General features: G+C 45.3%; 1 protein-coding gene across 1 annotated transcript; it reads left to right on the top strand.

Annotated features, from left to right (window-relative positions):
• The first annotated feature begins 23 nt into the window (after nucleotides 1–23).
• Nucleotides 24–4,337, top strand: RPS13 (ribosomal protein S13). The gene is made up of 6 exons (XM_066551968.1): nucleotides 24–108; nucleotides 354–402; nucleotides 2,031–2,109; nucleotides 2,986–3,155; nucleotides 3,514–3,614; nucleotides 4,260–4,337. The coding sequence occupies exons 1-6, from the start codon at nucleotides 86–88 to the stop codon at nucleotides 4,291–4,293; spliced, it is 456 nt and encodes a 151-aa protein (XP_066408065.1). The 5' UTR covers nucleotides 24–85; the 3' UTR covers nucleotides 4,294–4,337.
• The last annotated feature ends 9,593 nt before the right edge of the window (nucleotides 4,338–13,930 follow it).

Here is a 13,930-nt window from a genome sequence, read left to right as displayed (position 1 = left end):
GGGCGGGGCTGGGTCGGGACGGACGCTTCCTGCGGAAGTGCGCGGGAGGGGCCGCTCCTTCTGCCCGCTCCGCTCTGCCGCCATCATGGGTCGCATGCACGCTCCGGGGTGAGCCGCAGGGCCGGGCCGGGGCCGCGCCCGGGGGGCGACCCGAGGCTGCTCTGGGGGGCTGGGAGAGCACCGCGAGCCGGGCTGGGGGCGGGAAGGGTGCTGCGGGAGCGCTCCGGCGCGTGTGCGGATGGCGAGGGAGGCGGGCGGCCGTGCGGACATGGCGGCGGGGTGGGGAAGGCTCGGGCCGAGGGGCCGAGTCCCTCAGCTCGGGCGCTGAGTGTGTGATGTGCTTCCTCCCGCAGAAAGGGCCTGTCCCAGTCGGCCTTGCCCTACAGGCGCAGCGTGCCCACGGTGAGTACCTTCCCCAGAGCCTTTCCTAGAACCTTCCATAGAGACTTCCCTAGAACCTTCCATAGAGACTTCCCCAGAGCCTTCCCCGCCCCGTGTGCGCTCCGGGACCCACAGCGCAGCTCGCAGTGCCCGCGGAGGGAAAGAAAACGAGATCTGTAGAGTTTGGCGTCATCACTTTCAAATTGTGTAAATGCTTCCTTGGCGTGTGATGGAGCAGGCTTCCTGGTGAGGTCTCCTTCTGAGGAAGCATTCAAAACCCATCTGGATGCAATCCTGTGTAATCTGCTCTACGTGACCCTGCGTTGGGGAGGGGTTGGATTAGATGATCTCCAGAAGTCCCTCAGCCCTGAAAATTCCGTGGTTCTGAGATGATCCTTAGTATACTGAAGAAGCAAGTGTGTTTTCATAGCCAGATGGTTCGTTTGGCAAAGAAGTCTCTTTTCGTCTTCTATTTAAGTATTTCTTCAGATACTTCGAGTCTGCAGGCTGGTAATTCCTGTAGATTAAATCATTGTTTTCAGACTCGAGTTTGCAGTTGTGGAATAAATCAATTGCCTTCAGAAATACTTACGACCAATTTGGTGGTCAGGGGACTAAAAGAGATAGTTCTGGTGTGCTCTTAGTTCTTTCAAGGGTACTTCCACTTAAAAAGGCTTTCTCTGTCCTCCTTTGCAAGATCATTTCTTGGAGCATCTCTTTATTGGCAGAAAGAACAACTTGTGTTGCATGTGGGAAAGCATGGAATAAAAAACAGTGAAATGGGAACATAAACACAAAATCTGTAATTAAATAAATACAATTAAAAGTAACATAATATAAAGGTGCTTCTGATGGTTAAACAGTTCAGTAACAGCTAGGATGAACAAATGCTATATCGTTTTTTTAAAAATTCTGTGGGGATTTTTTGCTTAGTTTTATTTAGATTCTGTCTTAAATGGTGATCTTTAGGGCACTTCCATGTTTATTTTTGCTGTGCTTTTCTATTTCATACTGTGACAGTAATGAAAATTCAAAATCAAGAGCTTCTGTAGCTTATAGCAAGTCAGGATAACGTGACTTGTTGGTGTTCTTTCCTCATTAGTAATCATGGAAGCAGTGGCTTTATCTGTACTGTTTACCTTAAAATTAATAGAAAAGGCACAGTCCTATTTTGGAAGGTTCCTTTAATTTTAATTAATTAGTGTACTTTAAGTGTGATTTTTCACGTCTCTGTAGTTTGTTTACTGAGAGGTGGTTAAATGGGTCTCAATTTTGTATTTATCAAAGGACCTAGGTGAAGAATTCCTTCCCAAGGACAGTGATTTTTTTGTCTGTAATATTGGATTTGTGCTTCTGGTGTGGCAGTTAAAGTGAAATGGTGATAAAGCAGTTGGTGGAGGCTTTATGGAGTTTTTTAAATGGAGACTCATCTTCGCCTCTGCCTTCTCTCATGACATTTCACTAGCACTATGGGTTTATTATATGCTAAAAACTTTTGTATCATTAAAAGTGCAATTTCAGTTCTTGATTGTTTTTTCAGGCATTACAAAGCATCTCTTTCTACCATTTATTAAAAGTTTTTATGTAGCTTGCCTCTGTATTAAGCAGTTGTTAAACAGGTTGGCTTTTTTTTTTCTAATTTTCTTTAGTGGCTGAAACTTACTTCTGATGATGTAAAGGAACAGATCTACAAGTTGGCTAAAAAGGGCCTGACTCCCTCCCAGATTGGTAAGGATTATCAACCACTCCTGAATGGGGACAAACCAACATTTTTCTGACTGTAATATGTTAATTGTTCCTTCAACCTGTAGTAAATAAGGTGCTAAGAGAACACAGCTCTTCTGGTGTACCTGTGCTCACTGTGGGTGCCACTGAGAGTCCTGGGATAATATCCTGCCACTGGGACATTATGTGTGTTGTTGTTGCAGGGAGAATATTTGGTGAGGCAGTGGGTTGTTTCTGGTTTTTTTCCAAGTGGAAGACTTGAAGCATCTGTTTCATCTTACAGCCTGTCCTTAGGAATGGCCACTAATAGGTGTTATAGGGAAGCTTGGTGTGCCCAGTTTCCTGTAGGAAATTTTCCAATTCCAGGAGCCCTATGGGGTTTAGTGAGCCAGGCACTGCAGCTGCACCATGGACTGGTTCTGGGGTTTGAACCCTTCCAGAGCTGAAGTGTTGGCATGACACAGGCCATGAGCTATGTATGCTGTGTAAGTAGGTGCTGTGTAAATGAATGCTTTCTATTTTTGTAGTCCTGAAAGCAATATTAATTCCTTGTAGAGGGATCCATAGAATGATTAAATATGTTGCCTTAATGAGTCCTTGTTGAAAACTTTCCAGTAGTATTGGCAAAGATGAGCACCTCACCTACGTTAGCATGATGGGAGAGTCAGTTGTCTTTTAAGTGTTCCTAGACAAAGGGTTTCAGCTTCTGTAAATTGTATTTTGCTCGCTCATTGTCTGCCGTTTCTTCAATTGCCACTGGAAAGGTTTTAACTTGGAGAAGTTTTTTTTTTTGGCTAGCTTGTAACTGTAAGGTCAGTTTCACGAGATTGTTGGTGTATGTTTCTTCTTTTCAGTGTAAGATGTACGTGTTTGTTTCAGGTGTGATCCTGAGGGATTCCCACGGTGTTGCCCAGGTTCGCTTTGTTACTGGCAACAAGATTCTGAGAATCCTGAAATCAAAGGGACTGGCCCCAGACCTCCCAGAGGATCTTTATCACCTGATCAAGAAAGCAGTTGCTGTTCGAAAGCATCTTGAGAGGAACAGAAAGGTGAGTGCTCCTTCAGTTAGATAACTCAGTGTCTGTGATTTTAAATTACACAGTAGTTAGTGTGCAGCTTGACAAAGCAAAGACTCTTAGTGTGATGTTAGCCCCTCTTTGAGGAAACTCCTGAGGCTGGGGAGGTATTTTGAGCAAGGAGAATGGTCTTTGGAAAGGATTTTAAAAGCAGTGTTTAAACAACGTGTTTCTGGTCCTGCTCTGACTTTACTGAAGCTTTGGTAACAGAAATGTGAAGTTTTTAGCAATAGCTGTGGATTATTTGCTTTACTGAAACTCATCTGAATTGTGTCTTGAGAAGTCCCAAGTAGTTGTGATGTTGGGGTTGTAATGTAACTTTGTTTCCCAGGACAAAGACGCCAAGTTCCGCCTGATTCTGATCGAGAGCAGGATCCATAGGCTGGCTCGCTACTACAAAACCAAGAGAGTGCTGCCACCCAACTGGAAGTAGTAAGTCTTCTCCTGCATTCCTCTTGGCACTGAGGACTGCAAGGTCTTGTAAACTGTGTTGGGCTGTTATTCAGAGGGTGAGGAGTGCATTGTGATAGGTGTGTATCGCACACTAGGCAGCAGAGAACAAGTATTTTCATAAATAATCAGTGGGAAAATCCATGAAACTTACACCTGGGCTAAATGACTTGTAACTCTTGGTTAAAAATCATGGTCCCAACAAATGAAGTCACTGCTAGGCAATTTTTATAACAATTTAAACGGTGGTGTTGGTTCTCAGGTACTTTTATAGTTCATGTCACTTTCAAAGCTTAGTAGCTGTGACAAAAAGGAAAGTAGCTTGTAAGCTTTTCTCCAGGAGAGGTGACCACCATAGAATTCCCACAGATGTTAGGATTAGACTTATTTCCCCAAGAGCAGCTAGCCTGGTTTTTAAATATATGGGTTTGTGCTGTCACCCTAGGATTTTTTATTGTAAAAGGAAGAGTGAAATCTTAGGCCATACAAATTTTTAAATAGTGATTTAGCTGCTGGTAGTAGTTAACTGATAGTTAAAACTTTTAACTGAAGCATTGCTTTTGATAACTAGTTTGAAAAACTGCTTCTGCAATTAATATTTCGCTCTTTTCTCTCCTCTCTTTTTAGTGAATCATCGACAGCTTCTGCCCTGGTCGCATAAGAGCTGGCTGTGACTAACTGAAAGAATAAATTTTCGTTACCTGAGTTTGTGTTGTCTCTAAGTGGTTGGTGGGTTAGAGGCTCCTGCTTGTTCTAGGAAGCTGCATGTGAACAGGATGTTTTCCAGGTGGAGCAGACACGTGGCTGTGATTTCCACATTGCTGTCCTGCAGTATCAAATCTGGGTTGTTGCAGTGCTACACCAGTTGGATGTTGGTGTCTGTGCGTAAACTGGTTTGGTTTTTTATTACCTGAGAGCCTCAAGTTAGTGAAGTGTCCTGTTCATTCACTGCAGATGTGTTTTCTTCATCTGGGGCTGTGCCTCTTGTGTCCTGTAGAACTGGTGGAGAAAGCAGTGACAGCAGGAAGATGTAGAAATATATAAATTGCAGAAGGGGTTATGCAGGTGAGGGGTTAAAACAAAACAGGAGAGGTTAATTAATTAATCACAGGTCATGTGGACCTGTTGCTTGTGCAGAGAGCTTAAGCAGACTTCAGCAAGTTCCCTGGCAGTAACTTGCTGTCATTTGTAAGTAATTTTAAGAGTAATCTTTGAGATTTGGGTAAGTGTGGACAGCAGTTTTAGCTGCTCTCAGATGTTGTGTCTTTACTGAAATAGTCTTCCCTAAACCCTAAGAACAGGAGCTATTGGATGGTCATTGTTGCCAATGTTGTGTCTCCAGATTTCTGATAGCTTTACCTGAAGTAATTTTTCTGCTGAAGAAACAGAAAACATAGGGAAAAAAAAATTCTCCTTTTCTAGGAGAAAATGATAAATTGAGTTACTCTGAGTTGTTGTGACTTGCTTTTAAATGTGGGTGCATTACTTGACTTGTGTCACCTTGAGAAGTAAATTGATCCAAGCCGTGTCATTTTTGTACAGTGTAGTAGCTACTTCCTAGATCATAACCAGCAGGACCTGGATTTCACAGAAAAACGGGATTCCCCTGGCAAATGTCGCAGCTAAATACAGGCCTGTGATCGGGAGGCAGGTGCAGCATTCGGCCGCAGCCCCAAGTGCTGTCCGAGTCCTGTCTGTCCGAGTCCCTCCTGCACGGGAGCAGCCCGGCCGGCACTCGCTGGCTCCCCGCGCTCCGCTGCCGAGCGCTGTGTGCAGGTGCGGGACGCGGCCGCGCGGGGGCGCCCGCAGCCGGGAGCGCTGCAGCTGCGCGGGCCGAGCAGCGCCGCCTGCGGGGCCGCCGCTCCCGGCCCGGGAACAGCGAGGATTTCCGAGCTGCCAGCTGCTCCGGCGGCTCTGGGAGCTTGCGGGAGCTCAAGGTGTTTTCCTGAGGATGGAGGAAGAGGCGTACACCATATCTCTTGTTGAGGAATGGTAATGGTGTTGCAATTGTACTGTTGTGTTCAGGGTTCTACTGCTTATGTTGCTAAAGATTCTGTACTTCCTATAAATCATGCAGGCTATTTTAGGTAAATTGTCCTCAGTAGGATTAATCATAAAATCAACGTGGCCTGTATTGAAAGGGACATTAAAGATTACCTCGTTCTAACCCCCTGCCTTGGGCAGGGACACCTTTGAGCCCTATCCAATCTAGTCTTGAACACATCCAGGGATAGGACAGCCAAAACCTGCCTGGGGAGGCTGTTCCAATGCCTCACCACTCTCACAGCAAAGAATTTGTTCCCAATACCTAACCTAAATTCCCCTCTGTGTTTGGACCCATTACTCCTTGTCCTATCACTACAGCTCCTGACAAAGTATCTCTCTCCAGCTTCCCTGGAGTCCCTTTCAGATACTGGAAGGCTGCTGTGAGGTTTGCACACAGCCTCTTCTCCAGACTGAAAAACCCCAATTCTCCCATCATGTCTTCATAGGGGAGCTGCTCCAATCCTCTTTACCAACTTCATGGCCCTCCTCTGGATCTGCTCCAATAGTTCCACATTCATTTTACCTTGGGGGACCCCAGGGCTGGCTGTAGTGCTCCAGGCAGGATCTCACTGGAGCAGAGGGCCAGAATCCCCTGCCTTGACCTGCTGGTGGTGTTGCTGCAGCCCAGGGATTGTTCATCCCTTACCCTTTGGATTGCCATAGCCACAGCAGGAGTTGGGCTCACTTGCCCCAGGGCTGTCTGCACAGCAGCTGCTGTGGGAGCAGTGGGGCCAAGCTCTGGAAGGAGTAAATCCCCCTGGAACCTGTGAAAATCAGCAATGCTCAGAGGGATGTGCTCCAGGAGTTAAAGGGAAGCATCAGGTGAGTTCATCATTTGTGCCACAGGGCTGTGAAAGTCTCTCAGGTAGTCTGCTAACTGTTCTGCCATGTTCTGAGCACCAGGACTGCCCCAGGCAGCTCAGCACTGGTGATCCAGCTGCCCAGGAGGCTTAGTGGAGTCTGCCACTCTCTGTAAAGGTACAGTAACGTCTCTTGTCTGGAGAGATGTGGTAATGGGGATAAACCCAGGCATGCATACAGTTGCTCAAAATGGATTTTTTTAAGGGCTAGCACAAACTGGCTTCCCTCTCGCTTAGCACTTTGGGTCCTACTGCTCTCTTGCTTTCTCCTGTCACTGTCACGTGCTTTATGGCTTCCCTTGCCTTGATTTAACTTCAGAATATACTGGTTTGCCTTATTCCCAGCAGCAATGTACAAATTTCCAGCGTTGCCTTTTCCTCCAGCAGCACTTTTTGCTCTCCCAGCAAGTACAAATCAGAACAATGATTTTTTTTTTTTCCCTATCCCAGTGTGAGCTTTTTCCTGCTTTTTGCTGGGGCACACATCAGAAAGGAGCTCTCAGCCTCTGTCACTTCCAGAGGAGCAGCCCCTTTTTTTGTGAATCGGTCAAGGCAATTTTTTTCCTTTCCTTTAGGTAACCTGAATTTAGCCTGCCCTGATTTGGGTCAGCTAGGGCAGTGCTCAAATGTATGAACACACCTTCGTGTTTTCTTCACTCCAGCCTGGAATGGTAAGTCCAGAAAGGTCTTTGGTTGAATCAATACATGTCATGTGCAGTTTCTACCTCTATTTCTAGGAAAGCATTTCAAAGGTGACTGTTAAGTATGAAAAGGATTAACCTTGACAGGGATTTAAGGGAAAGCTTTGATTCAGTCATGGCCAGAGGACTCTCTTAGTGCTAGGTATCTCTTTAGTTGTGGAGGCAAATAAACCATCTTTTACCCCTGAATTTTTCTGATTGACAGTTCCTGTTCACAGGTACCTCTGTGAAAAAAAAACCCGAAAAAACCTTAGTAATTTATTTCAAGTAAGGGGACTTGAACACCACTTACTCTGCTGTTAAGTCATTGCCACTGCTGGAAACCATTTCTTTAGCTGAAAAGAGGCAAGAAAAGTAAACCAAGCTACAGCAGTCAAAATCAGAAAAGGCAAGAAATTATGTGGATTTATAAAAGTAGAGCTGCAAGTATGTGCTGCTTTGTTTTTTCTTAAAAACAATTTGTTTCCAGTTGCATTTTCTGCCACTGTGCATTTTAATTTCCAGCTCAAAAATCATTGCTTTCAAGTTAATACCAAAGAGCAAAGAGTGAATGAAAAATGCCCCGTGTTTTTTTCAGAGTGATGCTGTGTGTGTCACTTTCTCCCACTGTTTTCAGTGTCACTTACAGACCATGAAACAGGGGGTAGTTAAAAAGCACCTCACGTGTTTCTCGGGGCTCACGGGCCGGTTTCTTTCCCCGTCCGCATTTAAATAAAGAGCAGTAGAGCCTCTGGAATTCACCAAAGGCAGGTCCGGTGCTCGCCCGGCTCTGGGACAGTTGGAGATTCTGGCTTAGGCTAATGCTGCTTCACGTTCATGCAGTTGTTTTGTTCTCCTTTCAATGCTGGGATCAAACTCGTGAAAAAATGCGGCTGTTGCTGGGAAGTCCCTTCAATAACTCGGCACATTTACATGACAATGGGTGGCTGTGCCCTGGTAACCTCCCTCCTTGGCCAGCACATATCTTGGCAGCAGGAAATGCTTCCACAGTGCTTGCTGCTAATGCTGTGTCCGTGAATGTCCTTTTCTTGCTTCCAAGGATTTCTGGACATAGTTGCAGGTGGATAAATGAAGGCTTCCCTCTTTTTCTCTCCCCCCTCTCCTGCCCACTTTCAGGATAAATTTTACCTCTGTTTGGAAGTGTGTAACCTTTGTAATGAACAGTGGTGCTGATCAGTGGGAGTGCTTTCCTCTGGCCTCGGGATTTATCAGCGATGTTACCCAGCACAGATGCAGCCCTAACTGGAGCTGAATCGATAAGGGAGGACAATGACAATGGGATGTGAGGCTAGACTACACATTGTACAGTGTGCTACAGGGCCTGCTGGCTACAGAAGGACTGGCAGCCCCTTTCTGGAGGCTCCCTCAGTGTTTGGGGCAGAGGAAGTGAAGCAGAGCCCCTAGCCCTGAGCTGAAATACTGGGTGGCAGGTAATTATGTCGGCTGTGCCTGAGGCTAGAGGTGTACCTACATTAAAAGATCACCTGAGTTTTCTAGTGACTGCTGGTTTTACAGGCTGATATTTTATTCCCTTTGAGGCTGCTCACTCAAGACCCCTTTTCAGGTCAGAATTCTCCTTCTTCAGAGCCAGGAAGGGGCTTTCAAGTTTAGTGCAGCTGTCAGGGATCAATCTCTTTTACTGCTCCTTCAAGTTCTTTCTGATGCAGATGAATAATTTCCGCAGATCCCGAGTCCTGTGTTATTCCGGAGTGGGAAGAGGGTGACTGGTGTTTTGAACTGTAGAAGCTGTTGACTGACTGGGTGAAGAAACCAGTGACAGCCATTAAAAATTAATCAGGTTAAATGAACTTGGGAAGGATCTGAATCTAGGGGGAGCAGTTCTGATGGTGAAGGCATTTGAGATGTGCAAGGAAGGGGATGGAAATCTCTTTCAGTACAGTATATTTTAGTGGACATGGGGGCACACTGAAAGCTGCTGTGAAATACAGGCTGTAAAAGAAATTGTTTCCTCATAAGGTCTTTTTTCCTGCTGCTTCATAGTTACAGAAAAACCATAGCATCTGCTTTTTTTTTTTTTTTTTTTTTTGGTAAGTTCATCCCATCTTGCTCAGCTCTGCTGGCCTTGGCAAAACTAGACTATAAATTGATAAATTCTCAGAAACTGCTGATGGAGCAATATTATTTTGGGTATTCCATTTACACCTCAAAATCATGCTACAAATTTCTCCTTATACATCACCTAGGTAGTTGCTCCTGATGACTTTCTTCAGCAGTAGATTCAGGTCTGGATTCTCTTTTGGTTTAGTGCTCTGTTATTTTCAATACTGTATCTGACAAGCAATACAAGAATAATATTTAAAAATGGTATTTAGCTAGTCTCAATCAAGCTAGGATCTCAAAACCATATATGATTAATAAATAAAGCCCTTACTAACAAACAACATTCCTGTAATGTGGAAGGAGGTGACGGTTTCAGTGGTCCCAAATTCTTTGTGTGTTGGGTAATGACCTGGGAATAGTCAGTTTCTGGAGAGTGTTTAGTTTTCTAGAATTCACCAAATGTGAGTGTTGAAACACTTAGAAACACCCTTTCACTGATGTCCAGCTCTTATGTAGTAGTTTTGACCCAAAAATTCAGTGGTTTGTGTGAAAATAAAGTAGACATCTCCCAGCTTTGCAGGGTGACAGAGGCATAAAGCAGTGAAAGGGTTTTGGTGGCAGCAGGAGAGCTTGGCAGCAGCTCCGAGGTCCTGGGTCCCAGTCTGGTGTCCTGCCTGTGATGGTTGCACTTTAACCAGAGCTGGGTGTTTATATGTAAATAGCCTGTCTGGGCAGTGGTGCAGAGCAGAGCATGGAGGCAGCTCACAGAGGCTTTTGGGACACAGACCATGGCACTGACTTCTGGCACAGGATCCCAGAGTGTGGCTCTTGGTGGGCAGCAGTGGGCAGTTAAATAATCCCTCTTTGCACTGATGGAGGTACAAGGCTTAGAGTGGAGGGAACCATTCCCCAACCTCTTCCTGCCCAGGATGGGGAGTGGGCTGGACCTTCCTTCCTTAAAGGAACACCAGGGAAATGGAGCCAGCTTTGTCTCTGAGATTTGTCTGCCTGGTTGTACTCTTGGGCACATAACTCAATTCTTCTGTCAGCTCAAAGGAGATTGTGGTCTGGTCTCCTGCTGTTAGCTTGTCTTTCTGTGTCTGGCAAATTTGGATGTAGGGAAGGAGGACATAAAAAGCAGGAAAATTAAGGAGCTTGGCCCTGTTGTACAGTTGAGACACTGTCACTTGTCAGATTTGAAACTTCTTCGCTTACAAGTTCTGTGGCAAATTCCTGCACAATAGGAATTAGACACCTCAATTAGACTGTCAAATATACAGGATTTTCCTTACAGTACAGGTAAATTCTTGTTTCAGTGATCTCTGGAAACTCTGTCTCCTCTTCTTAACAAAGATCAGTCCCTTCTGCAGCTGTTTAATAAAACTCTGAGAGCTGCAAATCAGCCAAGTAAAAAATTCTGTTTCATGGAATGATTCCTGTCAGCCTTGTTTCTGATTCAGAGATCCAACTAATAGGGTTAAATCGGAGCAGTTTAATGGAACAATGTTATTTAAGCAAAGCAATCATGTCCTGCTGCAGCATTGTTTGGTATTAAACAGCAATTAGATTTGTCTGCCCAACAGAATTGCAAAGCTCCTGTGAAAGCAGCTGTAATCGGAAATGTCACGCTGCAGATACCAGTGATAGATATGGTCTAACAAAACACAGGCTTTGGCTGCAGCTCCTCACATTGATGGGTAATCCCATGGCATGTAGCAGTTTAGGACTGTTTATGTAGCTTGCAGTTTGGGTTGGGATTATTCCTTCCACTGTGCTCTCCAAGCTCGTGTTTTTCTCTCCAGTGTGCCACCGACAGCCTGGTTAAACTGGAGGGTTCTGCCCCCTCACTTGCTCTGTAGTGAAGGTCAAGTGAAATGGCATTTGGGATGGTGAACCTGGGGTTTACTCAGCAGATACTGAACTCCACTCTGATGTCTTTGCTTACTCTGGAAACACAAGGAACTGAGCAGCAGTTTTGGAAAGCAGCAGAGGTGGGTCATGCAAGAGTCAGCACCAACAGTAAAGCAGATGTGCTGAAGTGCTGATTTAGAGAGGTGTTTCACAGACACTTTACTGGATTTGGTTCAGCAGGCTGCATGGCAACTTCCATAAGGGACACTTGGTGGATTGCAGAAATCTCTATCTCCCAGACTCATGCCAATCTGCGAGAATTTTTGCTTAAAAACACCCCTAGAATATGTTGAATGTGTGTCAGCCAGTGTTAAAAAGCAGAACTTTTATTAGGCACAATACCCTAAGTAATAATCTTTCCTCTAAGTATCCTGACTTTTAATCTTTCAACATTTGTGTTAGAAATGTGTTAGAAGTGAAAGAAAGCTGTGTTAGCATCAGACTACAGAGTAGGTACAAGCACCTGATGTGGGTAAAAGAGCTGGTCATGGGTGTATTTTTAGTCTTTGTATTTCCTCTCCTGTGAGCTGAGATAGTAGGAAATTGCCTCTTGCTCTGTATTTTTCTGGGAAGATACAGGTGCTGTGAATGTTAAGGTGTGGTTGTCCTGGAGGTCTGCAGCAGTGGCATTGCTATGTGTTTTTATGGCCACAAAAACCAGCAACAGACCATGGATTAGATTGTGCTGGGTATTTATTTCAAGCAGTGGGGTTTTTTTCTGCTCCCTAGTCCCTGTGTACTCCTGCACTTATCAAAGCACTAAAACTCATCAGGGAGTGTGTTCAAATGTCTGGAGTCCTGATGTGTGTTACTTGTAACTTTCTCTGATCAGTGACATTTAGATGTAGCTGGGGTTGTCTGAATGCTGTCTCTTCTATCGCTTCCGCTCCAAAAATGGTGTATCCTGGTGATCTGCTAAAGATTCCCCACTTCCATAGCTGGAAAAAGTGCCAAGCCCCATTTGTGTTCATTTAGGCTTCAACTTGCTTTGGAGACGAGGGTCTCAGGCAGAACAATGACTCTGTATCCGGGCACTGTGGATATATTCCCTGTTCATCAGGTGTGTGGCTGTTTCCTGTTATCTGACCCTCTTCCCCTCTCCTGCCACGGGCACTTTTGGCATCACTGTTTGCCACCACCCAGCGAAGGGGACCCAGAAGTTCTCTCAGTGGCAGTGTAGGGTGCAGTTTACCCTTGGAGCAAGGCTGGTGTAGCAGCCTGCTGCTGCTGGAATTGCAGTCCAGTCTGGAGCTGCAGGTGCAGCTTGGTGTGGAGGCAGCAGATGTGACCCAAGGATGGAGGTGGAGCAGGAAGGGGAGGCACAAGAGGATGCCAGCAGCACGTGTGTCTGCTAAATGCTGCCTGCAGGGTCAGCTCTGCCTGGCAGCTGGCTCAGGGCAGCACAGAAGTGAGTGGGTGTGTGGGTCACACAGCTCACACCATGCTGGGGGAGGCTTGGCACTTCAGCAGCTTTCCCTCCATGCCTACCTGGTGCCACCAACCCAGCAAATCTGGGAAACTCTATGTGAGATGGGTTGCTGTGGCCCTGGTAGCAGGAGGCTGCTGTCACCGATGCCTTTTCTGGGAGACTCTCTTCCCCTCCCTGCTCTGTGACCCACATAGGTCTGGATAAAAAGGGAGACAGCCAAGAGAAAGAAGCTCTGGCACAGAGACATTGCCCAGCGTGGATACAGGCCACAGCCCAGTGAGGGGCAAGTCAAACAGAAAATTAGGATAATTAGTTTTATATGTGGCAGTGTTGTAGTTCCTCGCAGAGGGACCCCAAACTTCTTAGTAGAGTAGTTTTTTTCCCTTTTAATTATTGTTCAAATATTTCTTCCCTCAGTCTTGAATTAATCTGAGCTTTTCATGGGTTAATCTGCCTCTTTACCCTTGAGGGTAATTGAGCAGTCACTGTGTTTTCTTTTTTTTCTCTTTATCTTTCAAATGTCTGTAAGCCATTGTCTTTCTTTTTTTAATTAATTAACCCCCCTATAGTTCTTTTGCAGTTCAAATTTGCTACAAAAGCAAGATTCAAATTGGACCATTCTCTATGGAGAACGATGAGTGTGTTATGTAGGGGTGCAGTTCCTGTTCTTGATGTAATAACTCTGGTAACAAAGACACTTTTCTTCAGGGTAGCTTCCTTCAATTACCCTTTTATTTTTCTTTCTTTGCTAATGTTAATAATTCAGTATGTGGAAGCCAAGTCTTAAAGGGAGATCAATGCTTTGTGTCCCGACATTTTGAATTTCAATTCTTTTGGTAAATGCAGTCCCTGGTGTGTGTTTGGGCTCTAACCCTGGAGCATTTAGCCAAGAGAAGACAGTACTGTGAGTCAAGGCCTCAGACTAGTTTGTCTTCACCTTCTAGAATTGTTTATCCAATCCCCTGGGCAAGCCTTTTAGTATTGCGCTGTATTTTATAGTGCCTGCTTTTCCTGTCAAGTAAGTACTTAGGGAAGGCAAGGGGAGCACTGGATTTTGCACAACTGTAATTACTTCAGGCTTCAATACCAGGGACCTTTTGACCTAATGCCACTCAGGCTGATTCTGTCATGTTTAATCCCTCATGCCCCATCGTCCCTGAGAGCCTGCAGAGGTGTCCTGTTCTTTGCCCTGAGCCAAAGAGCTTCTGATACATATAAACAATGCCTTAAAGGTAAAATTCATGTGCTGTTTGCTTCAAATTATGCACTGGAGCCTTCAGGAATTGCTCT

This window comes from Molothrus aeneus, chromosome 6 (assembly GCF_037042795.1).
Source record: "Molothrus aeneus isolate 106 chromosome 6, BPBGC_Maene_1.0, whole genome shotgun sequence".
NCBI classification, from domain to species: Eukaryota; Metazoa; Chordata; class Aves; order Passeriformes; family Icteridae; genus Molothrus; species Molothrus aeneus.
Note: the sequence above shows the minus strand (reverse complement) of the source record. Positions and strands in the feature narration are given on the sequence as shown.

What these genes read in the sequence shown, in the direction of transcription:
- RPS13 (XM_066551968.1), top strand. Translation starts at nt 86, where the DNA reads ATGGGTCGCATGCACGCTCCGGG. An exon ending in ATCTTGAGAGGAACAGAAAG is followed by an intron (nt 3,156 to 3,513) that starts GTGAGTGCTCCT and finishes TTTGTTTCCCAG; the next exon opens with GACAAAGACGCCAAGTTCCG. An exon ending in CTGCCACCCAACTGGAAGTA is followed by an intron (nt 3,615 to 4,259) that starts GTAAGTCTTCTC and finishes CTCTCTTTTTAG; the next exon opens with TGAATCATCGACAGCTTCTG.